Consider the following 25,860-nt stretch of genomic DNA (forward strand, 5'->3'; position numbering starts at 1 on the left):
TACGGACAGGTTCATGGGTCGTTGAAAGTGTTCATGTGTACGTGAGGATCATGGAAACCGTTTTCCACATAGTTCTAATAGGACCCGATTAATAAATAGACAGTAGCTTCATTCCTTTAAGAGAAATGCGTCCACGGGCACACAGCCATTTAGCACATGATATCTTAATAATATGAGGACACCTTTAGTTTTTTAGCATAACAATAAGTCTCTTTTTTTAATTAGAAAGGATTTTATTAATGTTCCCTTCTCCTACATGCCATGATTAATGTGGACAGACACCAGAAGAAGCCTCAAGTAATTGAATTCAGATATAACCACAAGCCCTTTCTTTCTGTTGTTTTTTTCCTGCTCTGTATCCTTCAGCTTAATAGAATATTTTAGAGCTTTTTTTGTTATTAGACTTCAAACAGGCCTGCGAATAGGAGTAAAGAAAAATGGGTATGATTTATTTTCTTTTCTCCAGTAGCTGTGAAATGCAAATACAATGTGAAAGAGCCCAACAAAAATGCCATGTAACAGATAATTTACCACAGAGCAATACATTGGAAATGTTCAGATACAAAAGCAAGGAATCATATGGTTAAATTTTTTTAGCTCTGGGGTTGGGGATTTAGCTCAGTGGTAGAGCATTTGCCTAGCAAGCGCAAGGCCCTGGGTTCGGTCCCCAGCTCCGAAAAAAAGAAAAGAAAAAAAAAATTTTTTTTTAGCTCTATAGTTCACGTGACTGTTCAGTCAGTGAAGAAATAGGCTTTAACGATCTTTGCTGCTATGCAAGTTTATTAAACGTTCTCTTTGTGCTGTTAGTGAGCATCCTTCTGTACATCCCTGTATGTTTTTTTTTTTTTTTGTTAGAACAGGCGTAGTAGTTACTTTCTGTACTAGTGACACAAGTGCGGATCAAAGCAACTTTAAAAGGAAGGGTTGTTGGATAGGCAAGTCATGGCCACAGGAGAAGGAGGCTGGCTGGTCACATTTCGTCAGCAATCAGAAAGTGTAGGGAGAACAGAAAGAAGAGGTAAAATAAAACCTCAAAGCCTCTGCCAAGCTATGTGCTTTCTCCAGTGAGGCTATGTCTTCTCAAGTTTCCCCAACTACGTCAAACAGCGCCACCAGCTGGAGACCATGTGTTGTAACCCACGAGCCTATGGGTGACATTTCAACAGTTAAATCACAGCCCTTGGTTATTACGTGAAGACAAGCAAGATGTTGAAACTGTGTCTGTATTCTACCGTGACCTTGGCTACTGTACCCTGCCGGGGGTATTTATAAACTCGCCCTTCCTTTCTCACTCTGGCTAGCACTGACAGGAACATGTCACCAGTATTACAGTGATAGTTTCCATGTTGACTTTCTTCACTGTGTTCACAATGGGATTTGAAGGTCCTTTGTACCAGCAATGACTCATCTTTTAAACCAAGGGCTTGCTACTTACTGCTTCAAAATGTTGTTTTCTACCTGGAAGATATTATGTATATATATTTTTGTTTATTTGTATCTACAGCCTTTTGTATGGCACTCAGAATGGCCTGGACCCTTTGATGTAGAGCCAGTTCAGTTATTTGAAATTATATCGTATACTTATTCCCTTTATGATTGTATACAATTAACAGAACTTACAGATCTATTCCTTACATTTGCCGTGTGTGAGGAAATGATGTATGTTTTGAAAACAACCTTACTTGCTTGAGTTCACATTTCTGTGAAACGATCCATCATTTTTTTTAATCAGAGTTTGATGTCGGTCTGTGCTCTGTTTAGATCCCAGACCTTAGCCTTTGTCCTGCAGCTTCAGTACCATGAGTACGGTGCATGTGCCTGGTACATCCACCTCTACTTTTCAAAAAGTCCTTCAGCAACTTTTTGGGCATCTACAGTTAAACACTTACTAGCTCTGATTTGCCTCATTGTTGTCAAACAAATGATCAATGTTTCCCCAACAACTCTTCACTGTCCTTACCGTTAGCAAGAATGTCATCACTTAAAGTTATGTCATTTTGTATTCATTTAGTTATGCTAATTATGCCTTGATGTACCATTGATTTTAACTAAGTGCTGTTTTTATCTGTAAGCTGTCACTTTCTCCATCCAGTATGTAAAATTTCCCTTCCATGTTCTAGAAGAATTATTCTTTTTCTTGGCCTTCATTTTAACTTGTTTTTACTTGAAATGAAGCCTTCCGTCAGTGAAGCCACATACTTCTAAGAGAAGAGAGTAATTAATCATATCTTTATGTTTCTCTATACTTAAATGGTAAGGGAATAAATTCGGATGGATTAACATTGCCTACGATTAATCAGAAGCATCTGTGTAAGTCACAGAGGGCAAAAGCCTTTTCAACATAACACACTCAATTTAAACGGTTCTGTTGAAACGAGATTTGATTGACTGACTTTTTATTACGATTATTCGGTTAGCTCTGCGGAAGCTTGAAGATCCACTGAATCTATTTCTTGTGCTCCAGGTCCTTCGCCAGGGCTGTGGAAGAATGGAAGCAGTTCCACTGTGACCTTGATGACCTCACGCAGTGGCTGTCTGAAGCTGAGGACCTGCTGGTAGGCACCTGTGCTCCCGACGGCAGCCTGGACCTGGAGAAAGCTCGGACACACCAGCTGGTGAGCGTGTCCCAGGGGCAGGGTGTGCAGGAAGCTGGGACGCTCGCTCCTTCAGATGTGATGGCTGAGACGCAGCACAGAAGTTGGAACCAATTCTCTTGATTTCTTTTTTATCACTGGACGTTTTTCCCCTATGTCTAGTTCCCAGTTTTAAAATTCTAGGAAACATTGGTCATCGTACAATTTATAATCCAGGTTTTAAAGAAGTTAAAAAAAAAAGAGAAGGTATTTTTAGGTTGTTAATGAGAGAGGGAGTTATTTTTTTTTTAAGTATTTTTAAAATATTAATTTAAAAAATTAAGGTACATTTATCTTCAGGAAATTTTATATTCATAGTAACACAAAAAATTGTACCTAAGGCAGAAAAGTGTATGTCTGTTCACCTCTGTTTTGTGTCCCTATCACACAAAGCAGGTTTTTCTTTTCCCTTTCTTTTGTAATCATTCATTATTTTCATGAAAGTCTATTCTCTATGGACAGAGCAAGCCTCTTGTAGGACTCAGCCTTGACTGTGTAGCGCCCCAGCAGAGTGAGCCGACCAACACAATAGGTCCCTAGAGAGAGTAGTGGAGCACACAGACGCTCAGACTTCCCTTGCCAAAAGTGTTTCTTGTTTTAGTACATTTTCTTTTTCTTTCTTTTTTGTAAAGATTTATTTATTTATTATATATGATTCTACTGTTGCTGTCCTCAGACACCAGAAGAGGGCATCAGATCCCATTACAGATGGTTGTGAGCCACCACGTGGTTGCTGGGACTTGAACTCAGGACCTCTGGAAGAGCAGTCAGGGTCTTAACCGCTGAGCCATCTCTCCAGCCCTTTAGTACATTTTCAAAATGTATTTTCTAAAGACAGTACACGGGGAGTTGAATACAGTGCCTCTCCTTCACTTGTCAATGTGGTACTGTTTTTTGTTTTTCATTTTTTTGTGAAAGTTTGAGTTACACATAAGTATTTAGACTCAACTTTGAAGTAGTCCTTAATTGCTGACTTTAATTTTTGCAGACCACGGCAGCATCTCAATAAAATGCACACTGAGGATTTTTTTTTTAATAAATGACTGGACATAAAAATTATATTGGCCAGATATTTGTGTGCGTGCATTCGCATGACCCTGGAAATGTATTTAACTTCTTTGAAAAGACATTTCAGCCCTCCCCCGAATTTGTTTCAGTAGGTGTTAAGTTGATGCTTGGGCACACTGAAGGTATTGGGACAGTTTGACTGAGGGGTAGAAATTCGTAATGTGTTATCTGTCCCAGGAACTGGAAGACGGCCTCAGCAGCCACCAGCCCTGCTTGATTGATGTAAACCAAAAGGGAGAAGACATTGTACAGAGACTCCGCCCCTCGGATGCAAGCTTTCTGAAGGATAAACTGGCCAGTTTAAACCAGCGCTGGAGTGCTCTTGTAGCTGAGGTGAAGGATCTGCAGCCCAGGTGAGGATTCAGTTCTGAATGTTTTAAGCAGAGGGGGTGAAGATTTCATGTAAAATACATAGAAGCTGATCTATACCATGATATAAATATTACTGACATTTGAGACTTCCATTGTCCATGTTCCTTATTACAGCTTATAGGCTGTCGATTTCCTATGTATAAATTCTCTGGGGCTGGGGTGACGGCTCAGTCAATAACGTGCTCGTCACGTAAACACGGCGACCCTTGCTTTGATCTCCAGCACCCATGTGAAATGGTCTCTGTTGCAAAGTGAGGTTTCTTTGATGAAGGATCAGAATTAGAATTATCTGAGAGAAGACGTTTCTGTACTTATTAATGATGTTGGTTTAGGTAAGTGGCAGTTGTAAGAGCACATCCAAGTTCCATGACTTCACTAACCTTGGGTCCCTGTCTAGGCTTCCAGTATCAGGCATGGTTTTCATTTTGTTGAACGGGCCTTACTTATATCCAGATGGAGAGCTATTAGCTGCACGGAGGTAATGCTCCTCTCTTGCACCTTTAGGGTTAATACGTCGTGCTGGTCACCCAGCAGAGGACTTCTGATCACTGTTTCCCTTCTACAGAAGAAAGATATAATGTCAGGCAGTTGCTTGAGGGTTAAATGAGATAGTATTTGAGAAATGTGTACGTCTTAACTTTTCATTGCGAACATTTAAAATATCCAGTTCTTACAATACTTTCTCCTGAGCTTGTTCTCCTGGTGTGTTATTTCTGTGTATCGGTAGGGGTCAATTAATTTAATCGGTTTTATCAATATGCTCTCACACTGGGCATTCAAACATCACTAAGAGCTCAGACTGAAAAGACGAAGTTGAAAGGAAAAAAGTGTGACCAAGGCAAACATCCACAGGAAGATGTTGACACAAAGGCGGGAAAGATGGGCTGTGGAGTTCGGTGCTAAGGAAGAGGAATACGGAAGCTGAGTTTCAAGACATTTAGGGCAGTTCTCCGTGAATTCTTTCTAGGGTGAGCCTTTATGGCGGCCACCTTTCTGCAGCAGTAATACATAATCGAGATGATTAGCTTATAAAGAGAGAATGTTTATTTTGGGTCTCAGTTGTGCAGGTGACAGTCTGTGAGTTAAACAGACTGCTTTGGCCTTGCTCTCATGAAGCCATGGGTGTGGTACTAAAAACTCCCAGTTCTACATCTTCTCTCAAGAAGGTTACCAGTTTTGTCTTTGTGAGAGATGGGCAGATGAGAGACAAGAGGAGGACCACGCCCATGGCTGTGTGAGAGAGGGACTGATGAGGAAAGAAGAGAGGATGACCACACCCATGGCTGTGAGAGAGAGGGAGAGGGACTGATGAGGAGACAAGAGAGGAGGACCACACCCATGGTTGTGAGAGAGAGGGACTGATGAGGAGACAAGAGAGGAGGTCACAAGGGGAGGTGCCTCTGAATTACCTATGTGCTGTGCTCATGAATTCTCATGGATCATGCTGTCCTGCAATAATCAGATTATTGTTATAGTAATACATTAATATTAATTTACCATTACTAGTATTATCAATTATTACACTCATAGACTCTATAATAAAATGCCACATATTTAATAATAAAAAAATTGGTAATTAATATCAATAATAAAAATTAATTTATATAATAATAAATGGTCAGGTTCTCTTAAAAAACAGAAACCTGGTGCTGGCAAGATATTAACAAGAGCTGCAGAAACACCCCTTGGTTTTCAAGTGGACTTCTGTGGTGTGTGGAAGCCATTCTTCCCCAACCTACAAGATGGCCTCGACACACTCTTCACTCAAGCTTTTGGAAGTGAGAGGAGTAATGAGTCTCTTTCTCAGCTTCCTGTATTTTCATCACAGCAATATTGGTTTTCAGAAATTCACACTGAACTTCACTTCTGTTCTCTAACCTATCTGTATTGGCGCCTCTTTGGGACCCCAAGAGGTTCAGGGTCATTGAGAATTGCCATGTTGTTTAGTTTGATTTTGTACTGAGTGCCTGAAGGTAAATATTTGCACGTTTACAGTTTATGGTGTCCTTCCTTAATAGGCAGTTCTTACCCAGCGTTTGGCCAGGAATTTAGAATTTGTTTCTATGCTTATAGATAACAAAGTGTATATTATATTTAGCTGTTTTGCAGATGGGAATTACTTGATAATACTAGTTCTAGTTTTGGAGCATCAAAGTAGTCGTGATTGTGAAATATTGGCAATTTTCAATATTTCCAAAACAAAAGAACTATACAAGTGTTTTGGGTGTTTCTAAAGTTGTTAGACTAAATTATTTTTTACATTTTATTATGATTTCAATCGCCACCATCATTGCTTCATTTGGTATTTCTTTAAATCTCGAAGTGCATTTTTTAAAGATAAATTATATCTTAAGCAATTTCATTAGGTTTAAAAAGTTAATTATTGTATCTTTCCACTGTGACTGTTATTATTATGCAATGTTAACATATAATTATGTATGGCACATTGACATAATATACACTATATGCATATTTTGTTGTATGTATTGTATCACTTTACGCTTTTTATGGCTAAAATATAAGCGATAGCCTGAGAACGTTAGTTCCCGTTAGGGATGAGACGGAGTAATTTATTAAAACTCAGTTTTCAATCAGGGTCTAATTGCAGTAGCTTAAAAGAAACGATTCCACTAAGCTCTCAACAGCTTCCAAACTTTATTTTCTTGAATCTGCAGTCTTACTCGTCATCCTGGCTCTGCTCATACTTCATTTTCCGTCAGATGGCTGGTAACCCTAGGTGTTATTTTTACACCATTTAAAGAGTCTTACTGGGGAGTTCCGCTCTCCTAGTCCTCTTGCTTGCGGTCTCACGTGTGCCCTTCACACCTTGGCTGGATCCTACCTTCATCTCCTTTATGTAATGTGACATCCTGTGCATATATTATATTTACTTTAATGAACTAGTCGATCATGTATGTTTGTATAATACTTGTACAAGACTTGAATTCTCAGCACATTCCTTACTCATATTTGCTGTCAGTGGGTACAGTGGACAAATACCGTGACCTTGTGAATAAAAGAAAACCTGATGTCTTTGGAGAACTCGGATAATTATTCATTTTTCCTTATTTTACACAAGGATGTTTTCATTTATCCTTAACTTACTGTATTATACAGCAATAGGTAACTTAAACATTTTTATATTAACTTGCCATTTCATTTTTATGGTGAGAAGATAAGACTTTTCAGTGTGTCTGAAATAAGGAAAAAAAAATCCCTTTAGTCTTGTACATAATCTTCAGTACGGTGGTCTGAATACATGACTGTTAATGTTCATTTAAAAATACACTTAATATAATTATTAGAAATTATTTCTCTTGGGGCTATGGGGTCAGGGTTTCCAAAACAAACGTACACTGTTTTGCTTACTCAGTAATTTCTGTCAATATTTTCCGTACTGTGTTCTTTTAGGCTAAAAGGAGAAAGTAAGCAGGTGTCGGGGTACAGGAAACGGCTGGATGAGGTCATCTGCTGGTTAACAAAAGTGGAGAACGCTGTGCAGAAGAGATCAACCCCTGACCCGGAAGAAAACCCATGGGAATTAACAGTAAGGAGTTTGTCTGTAGATTTCCAGAGCCTTCTAATGCAGGATCAATACACTTGAGGAATAGTTTTGACTGAAACTGAGAGGGAGGCACAACTCTATCCTTCATGATAAGCGTGGTAAATTTGAAAGATTTCTTTTTTGAAAAATTTCCATTAGTTTTCATTGTTTTGGTCATGCAGAGATCAAACCAAAGATTAGTAACTCTGACCTTGATGTTTGATTAAAAGATGGAGACAATCTTTAAGGTGACATAGAACACAGCACAGCCGTGGAGTATAGTTTTTGCATTTGGAAGGTAGTTGCTGGCTATTATTCATCATGGCGACTTTTACAAGAGAATCCTGGGTGTTGTGCAGTTACCTCATGGCGGCTTGATGCAGGCTGAGAGTTACTGTGCAGCAGAGTTTCTTCAACAGGAGTTTGGGTTGGTCATACATCTGCACACATGCACGCACGCATGCACACACAGTCTATAAAAATACGTAAGATATAATAGATACCTAAACACCAAATCTCCGGCAATATTCAGATCCATAGGCATTTGTGTCCATATTAAGAATTGAGACATTGATAGTAGAACATTGAACAAGAATTTATTTCCCAAGAGAATCATGGACATGGTAAGATGGCTCGTCAGATAAGACACTCACTGGTTGTCTGGTGACCTGATTCTGTCCCCGAGCCAGCGTTCACAATCTGGATGTGAAGGCAAGCCTCTGGAGTGCCAGCATTCTTGCAGACAGATGCTAGGTAGAGGCAGGAGAACTACTCAGGTTCCTGAGGGCCAGCTAGCCTGGGTCCTCAGGACAAGAGAAACCCCACTTAAGTAAGGTGGAAGGAGAGAACTGATTCCTAAATTTGTCCTCTGATCTCCACCTGTGTGCATGCATGGTGCACACGTGCATGCACACACAGTCACATTTAAAATAGTGACACAAAAAATTGTATTTGAATGTGATTAAAAAAATATATATGCACCCACATATAAAACCGTGTTAACTAATTTGAGAAGTGGTTTTGCCATAGAGACATATGGTCGAAGTATTTTTGAGAAAGAAACGTTTAGGAACGATGGGAAATTGTTCACTAACTTTTTTTCTTGAAGTCTGAGGATATTCCTACTTTATGTAAAGAGTCAAGAATTTTCTTCAAATGTCCTGTTTGTAAAGTATTTGGAAGATTGACAGAGGGTGGGGCAGTATGTTAAGATGGAGAGACAGAGCAGTGATCAGGATGAACCTTAACAAGGTAAATATAGTTTGAAGGGGCTGTTGGCCCTAGAGTGATGGCCCAGCAGATCCGAGCACTAAATGCTCTTGCCGAGGCCCCAATTGCAGCTCCCAGCACCCATGTCAGGTAGGCAGCTTGCAACTGCCTGTAACTACAGCTCCCAGGAACTCGATGCCTTCTCTTAGATTGTGAGCTCACATGTATGTCCCTCCTACCAACATATACACTCTATTAGGAATAATAATAATCAAAGTGTCTGTTTAGGAATATGCACCTGACTGTATGTCCGTGCCCTCAGAGCGACCTTCTAACCACGGCTGTTTGCTGTTTCAGGATTTAGCCCAAGAGATGGACGCTCAAGCTGAAAACATAAAGTGGCTGAACAGAGTGGAACTGGAAATGCTTTCAGACAAAAATCTGAGTTTGTGCGAGAGAGACAATCTTTCAGAAAGCTTGAGGAATGTAAACACAACGTGGACCAAGGTATGCATGCGGGGATCCTGTAACCTGTTCCTCATGTCCATTGACTTTTAGAGTTAGGCTTGCTTTGTGTGTGTGTGTGAGAGAGAGAGAGGGGGGGGGAGGGAGGGAGGGGAGGGAAGAGGGAGGGGAGGGGGAGGGGGGGAGGGGGGAGGGGGAGGGGAAGGGGAGGGGGAGGAGGAAGGAGAGGGGAAGGGAACAACTTTTGGGAATTGGTTCTCTTCTCCCATGTGGGTTCCAGGGATTGACCTAAGGTTGTAAGACTTGGTGCAAGCACTCTTACCAGATGAGTTGTCTTGCTGACCCCTAGTTACTGATTTCTTGATTAAAGAATTGTTCTCTTGCTACTATTCATATGTGTGTTTTTTCCCGTGCTTTACATATATATATATAATATTTTTTTTTCATTCACTATCACATGTATTCTCAAAAGAATATTTTTTTACTTTGCATGGGATTCTTTGTTCCAGGGACTGTATATATTTTCAAACATGCCACGTTATGATTATCTATTGGAATTTGGTGAGAAAATGCCAGTAATTATGTTCTGAAAATAAAGACCTTAAGATAGCTTCTCGATGTTGAACAAGACTTTCCCACGTCTGTCTATTTTCGGTGATTTCTAATCCTTTAGTATGTTTCTATCATTAGGTTACAATGGAATTTAATAACAAATTGACAAAAATTAAACTAAAATGGGAGTTATGTTTCTTATATGATTACTTTGTTTTTCAGTGGAAATGGTTAAAGGTAAATGAAATCATAGGATTCTTTTTATTTTGTCTGGGTACCTGCAGGGTGGATGTATGGAGTCCATTTAGGACATGGGATGGATGTGTCTCACCCTTGACTGTCCCTCACTTTACTCTTTTCAGTTCTATCAGACTGGAAGTCCTGTGGAATGTGTTGGTATAACATTGTAGCTCTGACATTTGACATTTAGGGAGCTCAGGTAGGAGGAGAGTCTCCTCAAAGCCAGCCTGGGCTACATAGTGAGATCCTATCTCGAGAGGAAGAGAGTAGGAAGAAAGAGGAGAAGGATAAGCGATGAGGAGTGAAGTGGTTTTATGCTGTGTCTAACTATTTGTGTGTGCTTTCTAGATCCAGCCTCTGTGACTCTGAATTATTGTCCAGGTGGTCAACTGTTATCTGCATCTCTGGCCTAAATCTTTCTCTGTGCTCTACACTTGGACGTTCAATGTCTTTGGACAGTTAATAGATGTCTCAAAACTTGAACTCTCGATTTCTACCTTTCCTTTGGGCCTCAATGTATATCTCATTCCTCAGTTAGTGGCATATATGTCTTTATTATTGCCTAAATCAGAAATCCTGAGTCATTAAAATGGCATATAAATTATATTTGTAGATTATAACTCAATAAAGAGACAATTTTTCCCTTTCTTACATACTCAGACACACAGACCCAGACTGACACACACCCCTCCCACCAGTTTTTGAAGTCCCCGTCATTGTCTTCTTCCATGCACTCCATGGATGCTTGGAAGGACAGGTGGACAGCTACATGTGATGAGGCAGATGAGGGTAATTTTTTGATGTGTAGATACTTGTTCCATAAATGTTTCTGCGTAATTGCTTCAGCTTTCTTTAAGTTAGTAAAGTCATAGCATAAATTGGACTACATTTTGCTACTTTGTATTACTTGTCTCAAGCCACAATCCTCTCTGGAAAAGCCCTCCTCCCTGGTCTCTTCTCATTGTCACAGCATAGTAGCCAAAGCTTTGTTAAGATGTAAGTGAGACCCAGTCCCTCCCTGAACAATGTCCACTAATGATTTCCTGTCTTGCAGAGTGTAAAAGCCAATTGTCCTTCCTGAGATTTATAAGGCCTCTCTCTCACAGACTGCTTTGCTGCTCTCTGTGTTTATCTGATGCCCTCTCTTCTACTCTCCACTCTGGAGATTTTGGCCCCTGTGTCATTTTCCAAATCCATTTGTATATGTTCATCCAGGGCATACATTTTTAGGGAGCACAGAGGGTTTTGGTTGGGATAGCAGAGAAAAGGGTACTGTCGTCAGTTGGGGAGCATGGTGATAGACAACATTGAGGCTTCTGTTACCGCAGGAATTCAATTAACATAGATTTTAATATTGTCCACTTTGGGCAATTATGACATCTAAACAAAGCGATGCTTTCTGTGGGGCGAATCTCACACATGTTAGGAACTGCTACTCTGGAATATTTTACTCATTGAGTTCTTTTATATACTTAGCAGGTTTTCACTACATCCCTGGTTCATGCAGGGCTCCATGTTAAGGATGAGGAATATAGGAAAAACGATATATTTTTTTTTTTTATCACCCAGCAAGTTTGTCATGGTTAAAACAAAGAGACCAACCATTAAAAATTGGAATGGAGGAACATCCGGGGGACACTTAGCATACTTTGGAGTAACCAAGGAAGGCCTGTGGGAGAAGATCTTATCTAGGCTAAGTTATAAAGGCTTTGTACAGAGGAAATGCAGCAAGTGGAAGGCTCTAGAGGACACATAATCAGTGACGTGCATCTGTGTTCTACAATAGACTTTTACATAAAAGTCACCTGAGACATTGTCTCAGAGACCAGAGTCTGCTACATTGACCAGGTGTGGTGCTTTATGGAATTTGGGTTCCATCATGAGAAGAATTCACTACTTTGAGGGAAATAGACAGCAGTTGGTTATTTATAAATAGACTTGCGTTAGAAGGATTCCGTAGCTATACTGCCCTGAAGGGTGGAGTCAGGGTATGAAGCAATGTGGTAGAGTTTTGAGAGATGCTTACAAAAGGCAGTTCCCAGAAAGATAGACTTATGAATTGAAGTTTGGATATGTCCGAATATCTGTTTGACAGAAAGCTGAGTGGACGGTATATTATTGTGGGGAATTCTTGAGCCTCTGAAAACTCCGTATAGGAAATGAAGAGTAAAAAACGGTCAAAGGTTTATCCTGCACAGTGATGGCATTTGACAGATGGTGAAGGAAACTTAGAGAAGCAGGAGGATGGTCAGACTCATGGGATATCCACAGGACAGGAGTTGTGACGGAAATGGGCAGCTTCAATGGTACAAATGAGTCACACATGAGGACTGGTTGGCATCCTTGCCCTTGATGTCAGGGGAGGTAAGGTCTCCAGTAAGATTGCAGTGGGTGGTGAAGATGCAGATGCAAGCTGAGGTGGAAACTGAAAGAAAATCGACTGAGCTGTCCTTTAGAAGAGTGGCTGTCTTTCGAAGATACAATCATCTTTGTCTTCTTCGTGTTTTCTTGATGCTACAGATATGCAGAGAGGTGCCTAGCCTACTGAAGACACACACCCAAGACCCCTACTCTGCCCCACAGACAAGGATTGCTGGTAAGAATGCGTTTGTTCTTTCGGAGTTATTTTTATCAACACAGACAGACTTAGAGTGTGAGCATCCTATTGGAAGAACTTAATGAAAATCAGTACACAATTGCTGTTCATAATCTGAATTCAGACTGGATGCTCAGCATGGGGAAAGACTTGTTGTTTCCCAAGTCAAAGATGTACCTGGATGGCCATGGGTCCTGCTGAAGGAAGGAGAGGGAAAGGTGGAAAATACTGAGCTAATTTAATGAAGAGATGCACCTTTTCAAGTCATCGGGTGTAACCCCTGATGGTGGGGTCTTGAGGGCTGCATTTCCCAGGAAGCCATGCACCAGCAAATACTCCTTTAGTTATTCAGAACGCTGTGTGTTTTCTCATGATTCCTGTTTATTTCCTTCTATTTCCATCGCAAGTAGTCCATATAGCCACTGTCACTGTGGCCTTGCTAACTCTGCTGCCCACTGTGTTCTGCTTGCTTGTGTGTAGACATCTCTTGGCCAGCTGAGGCTGGAGGCTGGGGACTTTCTCACTGCTGGTCTCTGCCCTCCACGTCTCTCCCACCTCTCCTTCAACTCCGTCTCCCACCCACTGCCTCCTACTCAGGGTCACCTTGTCTATTTCCACCTCTTCTCTTCTTCATTATCTTCCTTTTTTCCTTCAAAAGCAATGTGTATTTCCTTCTGGGTATGGCAGCCTTGTTTGTGACCCAGTGTATGTTCTGTATTACTTGTTTTCCCCAGCACCTTGCCTTGGAAATTCCTGTGGCCTGATTGGTTTTCTTGAGTTACATTGAAACACTTGAATTGACATTTTGTATCTATGTATCTATGTATCTATATATCTGTCTGTCTATGTATGTATCGGTCATCTATGTATGTATCTATGTATGTCTGTATGTATGTATCTAATCTATATCTATCTATGTATATATCTATGTATCTGGTCCTCTCTCCAGTTCCATGACCACAAAGAAACAGCTTGCTTCACTGAGTTCAGCTGCACAGGTTCATCTGTTTAAAAACATCATTATGAGAAAGGAGTAGGGAAACTTCCCATACATCCTTAGATATGTAAAAGGCCTACAGCAAAACCGCTTTACATTAGGCTTGCTGTTTGGTTTCCATAAAACAACCTTCCATAGAACAGATGTGAGACCTGAAGCCAATTTCAGTGACTTTCCTTCTACACAATGTTTTTGCTTAAAAAAAAATCTAAACATAAAATGCAAAAATTTAAATTAATGATTTTAAATTTCAACTTAAAAAATTTAATTGTACAAAACTATGAAATTATGTGTCTGTATGTTTGTACAGGAGTATATTTGTCTGAAGAAGCCAGATCCACTGGAGTTGAAGTAGTGGCCATTGTGAACTAGATACTGAGAACTGAAATTAGGTCCCTAGGAAGAACAGTATGTGCTTTTAACTGCTGAGCCATCTCTCTAGACCCTACACAACATTTTAGTTTAGTGTTTTTCTCCTTTTAAAATTATATTAAAAGTAAAATTACCTAGTTTTAAAATACATAATTCAAGGACATTTATTTCATTGACAGTGTTGGGCAAGCTTCATCTCTATGTAGCTCCAAACTATTTCCATTCTGATGTTAGAGTTCTTGTTACTAAGTAGCTTCTCACCGCTCCTCCCAACTCCCAGCCTCCGGTAGCCGTCAGTGTGTATGACAGCCGTGTCTCTACATTGGTCCATCTTGAATATCTTATATAAGTGGAATCACGCAATGTTTCTTTCATTTAGCACAGGAGACTTCAAAATTGTTTATCCATATGTTTAAAAACAACAGTCATAAATCTGCTATACTTTTAAAACGTATAGTTTCATAATATTAAACTCAACTATGTTTCAAGGCCAGCTGAAAATGAAGGTAGTGACATTGTGTTGTCGTTTTTCAATCTAAGTACCTGATCTCGCAGATGACAGCTACCTTCTCATTTATGCTTCTGGGTTTCGTCTGTAACAATGGTGTAGGTGATGTGCCATTGTGCACCCCAGAGAGCATTTAAAGCAAATAACTGTGGTGGTGGTGGTGGTGGTGGTGGTGGTGGTGGTGGTGGTGGTGGTGGTATTGCCAGCATCCAGTTATCTTGGAAGGTGCACAAGGAGGCCAGTGCTTGTCAGCCATCGCTCTGCCAACCTGTGGACTGCAGACTTTGTTGACCTGTGACTGCAAACCACGTTGCTTTAATTTGTGCTTTCTCTGTTCTCAAGTTGAATTGCGCTGTCCTTGTTATCTGTGTAGTAGGTTATCTGTCGCCTTGTCCGGAGCTTTAAAGAATAAAAGCATTTTGCTCACTAATTAAACTCACATGCATAGCAGTTGCCCCCTTTCTTAGTCTTCAGAGATTTTTAACGGACCCATCTCTGGTGCTTCTCTTAGAAGTTAAGAACTTTGATGGTGTATTAACAGGTTCTCCTGTCTTTGTCTTGTGCTCTTGATTCATAAACATATTCTTTAACATCTTAATCTGATAGTCATGGTTTTGCCCTTTATTACTTCATCTCCAAGTGGCTAATTTCCCTTTAGGTAATGTGAGGTTAGATTCTGTGACATCGTTTCACCATGCTAGCTGCTAGGCAACACTGCTTACGGGATAGTGACGTCTTCAGCATCCTTCTGTAATGTCACTTCCGTGTCAAGTCTCTCTGCTCCTCTGCACCATGGGTCTTCTCTCCTGGGCTTCTGTTTGGAAATCTGAGCTTATTATCGTTGGTCAAAGCTGTAACTCAATAGCTGGCAGGGCTTATCTCCTTATACAAATATCTTTATAAGCCTTTTTTGGGGGAAGAGGAGGGTCCCTTTCTTTCTTATTGAACAACTAGAAATTTGTATCTATGATTTTGCCAAGCTGCATGCATACCTGTTGAGGTTTTTTATTAGAATTGTACTGAATTTATACTAGGTGCTAGGTAGACTTAGTTTTTGTCTTAACTGCATGTTGCATTGAAACCAACTGTCAACTTCTCTTAAACAAAAACAAACTAAGAACAAAAACAAAAACAAAAGCAAGGGACGAAGAGGTGGCTTAGTGTCTAAGACTACTGACTTTTTCCAGAAAATCCAAGGTTGACCACCACCCCCCCCACACACACACATGGTAGCTTGCCGCCATCTTCCTGGGGACTAGATGGCCTCTTCTGGCCCCTGTGGGCATCAGGCATGCATAGGATGTGAGTATATATATATATCCCCGCACACACTCATACATGTAACAGAAATAAAAACTAAAACAAGTACAAAACAGAGAAAGAAGACATTCACCCAATCTTTGGAGAAGACAAGAATTTATTTTAAAACCTCTGGGGAGAGCACTTCTGCTACTCTGAAGGAGAGGACGGGTTCCTCTGACAATAGGAGTAAATAAAAATCAAAACAAAAGTAAATAAAAATCAAATAACTCAAATAAATAAATAAAAATAAAATAAAAATAGAAATCCAATTAAGAATAGATCAAGTAATAAATGGGAACAATGGTAAATAAAATAAACATAATAAAATAAAATAAAACCATAGGAGCACAGCTCCTCTCAGAAAGAATAATGAATTTCGGTTTCCTCAAGTTTGTTTAAGATGTAAGTAGTTACAAAGTAGAAGGACTTGGGGAGGAGGAGAGAGAGGAAGGGAGGACAGGCACATTTCAAAAATAAAATAGGAGGAAAAAAGAAAACCCAGCCCGGACAGTACTGTTGCTTTCATCTCGGAGGCAAGGGGCTATCTTTTCTTCCAAATTGATAAGGAGGCAGATTCCAAACAAAGAAACAAACAAACGAAACAAAACAAGACAAAAACCCAAACCAAAGCACACAGATGCTAAATACACTGTATTTGTCTCAGAAGCATGAACACCTTTATTAGTAATACGGCTATTCCAATAATGGGATCAGGTTCGTACAGACGTGCGGCCCTGTTGATGGAGATGCAGGATCCAGTGATTTTACTTTGGAAATCTCTGCTACACTGGAGATTGGAAATATGGAAAGTGCTGTAGACAAAAAGATTTTCCCCTTAAGCTCTTGGTAAGGAATGGATTTCAGGAGAATTCTGCATGCAGGCCCCGATGTGTAGCTGAAGGAAGGGTTGTTGTCAAAGTCAGTGAATGTTTGTGTCATTTCCTACGTAGATCTTCACATTATGTTAGATAAGAATGAGACGTGCAGTCCAGGCGTGCTAGTGTGGGCTTTTAATCCGAGAACTCAGGAGGGCTACACTTTGAGACCCTGTGTCTCAGACAGTGTGTGAAGGAGACAGAGACAAAGAGACAGGGAGTTAAAATAAAGGGTGAATATGCCGTAAAGTTAAATGAAAAGAACAGAAAAATTAGGAATACATTTGCTTTATAATTAAGGTATCCTGACACGATGAGATGATGCTTCTAATTGTATCATGGTGTGTGCGTGTGTTCACGCGCGCTTTGTTTAATGCTTTATTTTTTGTGTTAATGTTGACTGCGTGTGCACGGTTGATTGCACAGACTTTTGAGAGGGCTGTGTTGTATTGGATCTATGGTTACTAAATGCATGTGGTTGTTTTAATCCGTGCCATTTCAACCTAAAAATAACTTCTCGGAGAACTGAAGTTTTAATAAATACACACGTGTGCATGTCCTCACTCCGTATGTCCATCAATGCATCCTGTTGATTATTTCCCTCTTGCTACATCTCCTGTTTCAGCTCATCCCAATGTCCAAAAGGTGGCGCTAGTATCATCTGCATCCGATGCTCCTCTGCGCGGCCCGGAGATCTCAGTTCCTGCTGATTTGGATAAAACCATCACCGAACTGGCTGACTGGCTGGTATTGATCGACCAAATGCTTAAGTCCAACATTGTCACTGTGGGGGACGTGAAGGAGATCAATAAGACAGTTTCCCGGATGAAAGTAGGTGCAGAATGCAAAGGCTCGCCAGGGTGGTGCTCTCTCCTCGGGTCTCCGCTGTTTATCCTAAATTCAGGGAAAACAAGCTTTGCAGTATTCCTTCTCGGCCAGGCAGCCATCCAGGGGTAACTTTGAAGAGAAAAGCTTTTCTCCGTGAGCTCAGGTTGAACAGAACTGAAGGCCCAGTGTGAAAGTTTCATGTTGAGACAGTAAAGCCAGGCAGCCATCCAGGGATAGCTCTGAAGAGAAAAGCTTTTCTTCCGTGAGCTCAGGTTGAGCAGAACTGAAGGTTCAGTGTGAAAGTTCAGCGCTGAGACGGTAAAGCCGGACAGCCCATGACTGGTAGCTACCTTTCCATTTAATGCCCAAGCGCAGTGCAGAATAATTTCTCAGCCTTCGTTTTCATTCGAGATTCCATAAGGAGATTCATTTCTGACCTTAGAAATGAATGTCTTCTGATGATATATGTATATTTTTTTTCCTCTTACAGAATATGGACTACCAGGTAGCAACTTGGAAAATTCTTTTTCCATGCTTAGTATATGCTGGGTTATAGCTTATCTGTTACAGAGTAACACTGAAAAGAACATTCTAGATAGAAATGCATAGTAAAATAGTGCCAATGATCGCATCTACTAAGTGCCTTGATATGTGTTGAATATTTTCTTATTTTCACATCTATTATCTCACCGCTGTCATAACAGTCTGGTATGGTAGGTGCTGATTCACTCCCAGATCACCAGGAACGTTGAGCTCCTAAACCAGTGGTTCTCAACCTGTGGGTCTCCGCCATTTTGGGATTACCTAATACCACTGAAAGACAATGTATTACAATTCAAATTATGATAGCTAAATTATACAGTTTTGAAGTAGCGACAAAAATAATTCTATGGTTGGGTCACCACAACCTGAGGAACTGTATTAAGGTTTGCAGCGTTAGGAAGATTGAGAGCTATTGTTTTAAAAGGTCAAGGAGGTGGGCACATCAAGCAGGTGGTTTTCTCTGACAAGAATAGTTTCTAATGAATGTCCCAGGGAAGTGTCAGCCCCATGTTAGAGAGACAAGCTGAGGAGGGGCTGCTTCAGTAACCATGGGAGCAGGAGGTGGGATTATGAGATATAAAGTGAGTACCATTCTATTGTAGGGGACAGGAGGCAGGGGCTTGGGGTTGATAAGGAACTTTAGGGTCAACATTTGTGCAAGAAGTGTTTTTTCTTATGGAAAAGGCAACTTAGCTCTTTGGGAAGGGGCGTGCAAAGCTGTGAGCCTTTGTGATGGGATGAGATGATGCCGTTTCCAGCAGAGGATGTAGAGGAAGGAGGAGGAGAAACAGAGCACAGATGACCATTTGAGTTTTAGTTTTTGAGTCTGTTGTGCAGAAGGAAGAAAGTCAGCAGCACTCACAGAAGCTCTGGGATCTAGAACTGGAATAGGAGTCACTCATTTGGAAATACTTATTCCTGTAGGAGTCATTGAGGTGTAGAGAAGTAGTTTGCCCAGAGGGAGCTGGCTGGACAAATCCTTTGACACAGTGTTTGTACCAACTGTGAATTGTGTTTTCTAATCTTTTTGCTATTTATTGGTTCTAGAATTAGAATGGACTCTTCCTGGAATTCTTAGCCCTCACTGTATTTATCAGCTACGACACATAGTCCATGAAAAAAGGGTGGTTTATTAAGTTGATTCATTTGCAGTTACTGTAATTATTGCTTTTCTAATATGCCGTTCTCAATCTTTCCACAGCAGTGGTTCTCGAACTTCCTCATGCTGGGCCCATTAAAATGCAGTTCCATCTATAACATTATTTCTGTTGCTACTTCATAACTGTAATTTTGCTACTGTTATAAATTGTAATATAAACATGTTGGGAGCTGGAGGCTTGCCAAAGGACTTGCAACCCCCAGGTTGAGAACCACTGTTCTAGAAGGACCCACATATGCGTTCATATCTGATATAGGACAGGTACACGAGGAGTCAGTAGCAATTATTGCTAATGTTTTCAGAGCATTTTCAGTGAGAGTTCCTTGATTTAATGTCCTTAGACTTGATGTAACTGAGCTGGGGGAACCACAGAGGGGGAAGATGTCTTTCCTGGTTATGGAAGACCTGAGATTTGAACCTAAGGCCTCTGACTCCAAATCACCTGGTTTTCCTTTGCTCCATGGATAATGCTTCATTGTCCCTGAGAGGAGGAAAACGCACCTGCTCTGTAGTTAGGGGCTTGTCTTAGGATGCAAAATCCCAGTGATCTTGTCTCTTCGCAGATCACAAAGGCAGATTTAGAACAGCGCCATCCTCAGCTGGATTTTGTATTTACATTGGCCCAGAATTTGAAAAACAAAGCTTCCAGTTCAGATTTGAGAACAGCAATCACGGAAAAATGTAAGTTTGAAGAAATGTCCTTTATATTATCAACCTCTTTCCTTAACACTGGCAAACATGTCTTTGGAGATTATTCTAGAAATAAATGTTATTTGGTAACCGAAACTCTTCTTTTAGAAGAAAATACTTCTCTCTCTCTCTTTTTTCTTCAATTTTTTGACACTTTCTTCCTACCTATACCTCCCTTCTGAACTCTTATACATTTAATTTTTTTTCTCTTATGGTTGGATTTTTTTCTATTTTTTTTTCTTCTGAGACAGAGCCATGGTTGTCCCGGAATTCGCTTTGTAGACCAGGTTGGCCTGGAAGTAAAAATATCTGCCTCCCTTTGCCTTCTGAGTGCTGGGATTAAGGGCATGAACCACCATGCCTGGCCAACACTAGGATATATTCCTTTTAAAGGCATCAAACGGAATAAAGCTAGCCAAGCTCACGGTCACATAAATCCATTCTCCCATCGTGCCTTACTCACTGAGACTGGCTGTCACCATTTCTATTCAGCTTATGTGAGAATTCACTCCATACTCGCCAAGTGATTGGCTCTCATTTGGGGATGGCTCAGTTGAAAAGAAAATTAAGCAGCCAATAGAACGAACGTATGAGACACGAACAAGCCAGTGTCCCTGTTTGGAATTAGTGTTGGAGCTGAGGATCCTATGTCTGTGTTAGACATGGACTAACATGTGGGCTCCCAACAACGGTGTCTGGTGGCCATCATAATCTTTCTCCTCAGCCCCTGTCCCCTGCAGACCTATTCTGGATCCTTGTTCAAAGCTCCTGACATTCCGGCCATTTAATTTTATTCATACTCACCCCCTCCTAGCCCCAATTTTGCTCTTCTCCTGGGGTGAGATTACTCAGCAGCTCACGTGTCACCCCCTTTGTGAATCCTTCCACCCACCTATGTTCCCCCGTGGACTGCCGTTTTCTATTTTTAGTTCCTGCTCCAGCCTCCTTCCCCATAAATTCGCTGCAGATCTCTTAGCTACTTTAATCTTCTCTCCCATGCACAGGCTGTGCATGCTCACCTTTCTGGCCTCTGGTTCTCCCGCTAGGCAGACCGTGAGGGGCTCAAATCCATGTGAGAATAGAAACTGGGGGAATAAAGTTGAATTGTTCTTGAGGGAGGGAATAGCTATAGGCATAATAGATGGGTTTGGCTCTTAAAATAAATGGAGCACAGTGGTTACTGAAGGAGACAGTTTGCTGGAGACCTTTGAGTGATGGAGGGACTTGACTTATTCTACTCAAAGAGCCACTTTCCTTCAGTCTTTCTGACTTTGCTAATTGACTGACTGTGGAGCTCTTATGATGGAGCACTCTGATATGAGGCAGCACTCCGATATGAGGGAGCACTCTGATATGAGGGTGCACTCTGGAGTCATCTTTCCTCCTCCTCTTGGTGGGACATCTTCTCTGTTCTCAGCACCCAACCATTTCCAGCCGCATTCCATTTTTCTTTCTGATCATCTTTTCAGAACTTTTTTTTTTGTCACTTGAATATTTCTTATATACATTTCGAGGGTTATTCCCTTTCCCGGTTTCCGGGCAAACATCCCCCTTCCCCCTCCCCTTCCTTATGGGTGTTCCCCTCCCAACCCTCCCCCCATTGCCGCCCTCCCCCCCACAGTCTAGTTCACTGGGGGTTCAGTCTTAGCAGGACCCAGGGCTTCCCCTTCCACTGGTGCTCTTACTAGGATATTCATTGCTACCTATGAAGTCAGAGTCCAGGGTCAGTCCATGTATAGTCTTTAGGTAGTGGCTTAGTCCCTGGAAGCTCTGGTTGCTTGGCATTGTTGTACATATGGGGTCTTGAGCCCCTTCAAGCTCTTCCAGTTCTTTCTCTGATTCCTTCAACTGGGGTCCTATTCTCAGTTCAGTGGTTTACTGCCTCTGTATTTGCTTTATTCTGACTGTTTCTCTCATGAGTGATCTACACTTCTGCACTTCTTTGCTTCATCCATCTTGTCTAATTGGGTGGCTGTATATGTATGGGCCACATGTGGGGCAGGCTCTGAATGGGTGTCCCTTCAGTCTCTGTTTTAATCTTTGCCTCTCTCTTCCCTGCCAAGGTTATTCTTGTTCCCCTTTTAAAGAAGGAGTGAAGCATTCACATTTTGATCATCCGTCTTGATTTTCATTTGTTCTAGGCATCTAGGGTAATTCAAGCATTTGGCTTAGCCACTTATCAGTGAGTGCATACCATGTATGTCTTTCTGTGATTGGGTTAGCTCACTCAGGATGATATTTTCAGTTCAACCATTTTGATTTCATAAAATCGTTGTTTTTGATAGCTGAGTAATATTCCATTGTGTAGATGTACCACATTTTTTTCTGTATCCATTCCTCTGTTGAAGGGCATCTGGGTTCTTTGCAGCTTCTAGTTACTATAAATAAGGCTGCTATGAACATAGTGGAGCATGTGTCTTTGTTATATGTTAGGACATCTTTTGAGTACATGCCCAAGAGAGGTATAGTTGGGTCCTCAGGTAGTGCAATCTCCAATTTTCTGAGGAACCTCCAGAGTGATTTCCAGAATGGTTGTACCAGTCTGCAATCCCACCAACAAGTGTTCCTCTTTCTCGCAGCCAGCATTTGCTGTCACCTGAGTTTTGATCTTAGCCATTCTCACTGGTGTGAGGTGAAATCTCAGGGTTGTTTTGATTTGCATTTCCCTTATGACTAAAGATGTTGAACATTTTCAGAACTTATTTTAATGGATTTTCTTTCTTTCTTTTCTTTCTTTTCTTTTTTTTTTTTTGGCCCAGGTGGGCTTCAAACTTGCCTTTGCTTCCTGAGCAAGTGGGCTGCTGGCTGCTGACTGGCAGCCCCATGGCAAGCTTAGACAGTTACTGCTGGTTGAGCCTAGGATCTTCTGCATGCTAGGAAAGCACTCTCTTGGCTGAGCAACAACCCTTACACATACTTGTGCCTCTCTCTCTCTCTGTCTCTCTGTCTCTGTCTCTGTCTCTCTCTTTCTCTCTCTTCTCTTTCTCTCTGTCTCTCTCTCCTTCCCTCCCTCTGTCCCTCCCTCCTTTCCTTCCTCTTACCCTCCTTCCCCCCTCTCCCCTCCTCCCTCTTCCTCTGCCCCCTTCTCCTTGACAACAAGGTTTCTAGCTCCTGAATATTTTCCCTTCTCACTTGTTTCCATCTCTGGTATCTTTCTCCTCCTCTTCCTCCTCCTCCTCCTTCTCCTCTTCCTCTTCCACTTCCCTCCTCCTCTTCTTCCTCTCCTCCTCTAACCCCCATCCCCATTATTATTATTAGCCTTCATCATTATTGTATGCAAAGAGCCCTTACCAGCTCCTGTGGCACTAAAAGTGATGCGTTCATCATTTACAATGAGTGGGATGATTTTTATGATAAACCAGTGGTATTTGCTATCACTCGATGCTTTAGCTTGTATTTGTGCAAATCAGTGAGCTGTATCTGTAGAAAAATTGGCCGTAAGTTCTAATGAGAAGTAGACTATCATGATGGTTTTGTCTTTCCTACCCTTGAGTTAAAACTTTCAGCAATTTCCCTAGATTATGAAAACAACATACAACAGGGAGTATCAATGGACTATTTTTTTAAAAAAATTATAATTCAGTGAACAGTTTAATGGAGTTTATGACACGTTTGTCTCTCAGACTTCTGAAAAACTCTTTAAGCACATAGCTTTATGATTTACAATGAACATATGTAACCTTAATAATTTTACCAGACTGTCCCATTGCAACTAAATCACGATCTTTTCATTTTTCAAAAACTGTGTGTGTGTGTGTGTGTGTGTGTGTGTGTGTGTCTTGACTGCGTGTAAGTCTGTATGGCATGTAAATATGTTCACCACATGTGTGCTGGCACCCACAGAAGACACATTAGGGCATTAGATCTCCTAAGACTGGAGTAACAGTATCTAGGAGCCTTCATGTCGGCATTGGGGCCTGAACCTGGGCCTTCTGCAGGAGCAGCAACACTAGATTTCAGGCTGGAGTTTTGTCTTGTACTTGAGTTCTTCTTGGGCTTCTTTTTCTGTGCCCCTGGGGTTGTTCAGCATCCAGAGCATCGCCGAGCCTTGTGCTTGCCCTTCATGGGCTAACACCCCTTGTGCTTGCCCTTCATGGGCTAACACCTTTCATGGGCTAACATGTAGAACTGTTACTTACTTCAGCTCACAACCATGAGCTTTCCTTACGGTAATGGACCAAAGTTTACATTTCTCTTTATAGATCCACGATTTTAAAATAAAGGTAAAGGAAAGGACAGGAGAGAGTGTTGGGGAGGGGAAAGAGAGAAGCTATAGATAAAAGGCAGCGACAGAGAAAGCAGGAATGAAAGGGAAATAGTGTGAGGGGCAGGGGTTAAAAAGCCAGCATGGAATCTTATGACTGTGGACTCATGGGTATGCAGAACTTGCAATTTCCTCATTCTCAGTATTTCTGTTGAACTTGAACATGTAAAATACTGCCTGTCAGAAAGGCCTCATGCTAGGCTAGAACAAATGTAAACAGTACTCTTTGCCTGAGGGACTGTCATTGTTAGGCAGAAGGAGACCTTGTTGGTTTTTTCTTCTTTTGCTGAAGTCCTATCCTATACTGCCATTAGGTGTCATTGTCAAACCAGGTTGTGTGAATACAGAAACTAGGGAGTTATCTTTATTTTTCATATCAATTTAGTAGATATTTTTGTTATTAGATGACTAGTGTATTTAATATAAATTGTATTCAAGTTTCCCTGTTCAGGGAGAGTTTTAGAAATGTACTTGGCGAGGTGGCCCGGTCCTGTATGTAAACTGAGCTACATGGGACCACAGCAGGGGAGTTGCAAGTTCAAGGTGAGTCTGGGGAACATAGGAAGGATTGACTTACATAAATAAAGCACTTTAGAAGAGCCATGTACAGAGCTCAGTGGTTACTGGGTGTGTCAGATGCCTCGGATTTGAACCCAGCACTGAAGGAATTAAAATTGGTGAGCGGGGCACGGTGGGATAGGTTCATAATCTCAGCACTCAGGAAGCTGAGCCAATAGAATCTCAAATAGGAACCAGCATGGGTAACGAAACCCTGTCTACATACACCTATGTTTATACCTTTGATGTGTAATATATTTTGTAACACAGTGTACATATGTGTGAGCTATTTCTCCAACCCCTGTGTATAGCTCTATAGCATTCCTAACTATATAGTATATAATAACATATTATACTATGTGCATAATGTTGTGGCCGATGTACATTAGAGCTCCTTTAAGATATGTTTATAATCTTCCACTCTGCCTAGATCTCTTTAGGACACGTTTAGGACCAGGTCTTCTCCTTCCCCGGTGGCCACTTTAAATGGTTTCCTTTTAATCCCACTTCCCAGTGGAAAAGCTGAAGACCCAGTGGGAGAGTACCCAGCATGGCGTGGAGCTGCGGCGGCAGCAGCTGGAGGACATGGTCGTGGACAGCCTGCAGTGGGACGACCACAGAGAAGAGACGGAAGAGCTCATGAGGAAACACGAGGCCCGCTTCTACATGCTTCAGCAGGCCCGCCGGGACCCTCTTAGCAAACAAGTTTCTGACAATCAAGTGAGGCACATTGGCTAGTTTTCGGTGCAGTCATTTGGTGGACTTACCTGTTTTATATTGTTAACTACAATTAGGAGCCCTCATGTTTCCCCAAGTTCTTAGACATACATGTTGACGCTTATGGGGATTTAATCACAGGGGTTTTGTTATTTTGGGAATTTGTCTAAAGACATAATGATCAGGAATCTGCACTTGTGAGAGTGGAGCCTTAGTTAGCGTCTACAAAGGAAAGCTCATGATTTTAAACGTATAAAATCACATGAGACCTCCATCTTGAGTACTTGTGTGGTGTGCAAGCCAAGTCATACCTCAGTGCCATTTCTCTAATGCCCGTATTTATCAGTAGCAACGGCTTTCACGACGAA

At 41.2% G+C, this 25,860-nt stretch overlaps 1 protein-coding gene across 1 annotated transcript in view; it reads left to right on the forward strand.

Moving 5' to 3' along the window:
• Utrn (utrophin) overlaps positions 1-25,860 on the forward strand; it is a 593,945-nt gene that overhangs the window by 218,242 nt on the left and 349,843 nt on the right. The window contains 8 exon segments of the mRNA XM_032894978.1: positions 2,465-2,615; positions 3,879-4,054; positions 7,485-7,620; positions 9,184-9,333; positions 12,604-12,679; positions 17,359-17,564; positions 19,827-19,944; positions 25,290-25,495. Of these exon segments, the coding sequence (XP_032750869.1) occupies positions 2,465-2,615; positions 3,879-4,054; positions 7,485-7,620; positions 9,184-9,333; positions 12,604-12,679; positions 17,359-17,564; positions 19,827-19,944; positions 25,290-25,495 (1,219 nt within the window).

This window comes from Rattus rattus, chromosome 2, assembly GCF_011064425.1.
Source record: "Rattus rattus isolate New Zealand chromosome 2, Rrattus_CSIRO_v1, whole genome shotgun sequence".
NCBI classification, from domain to species: domain Eukaryota; kingdom Metazoa; phylum Chordata; class Mammalia; order Rodentia; family Muridae; genus Rattus; species Rattus rattus.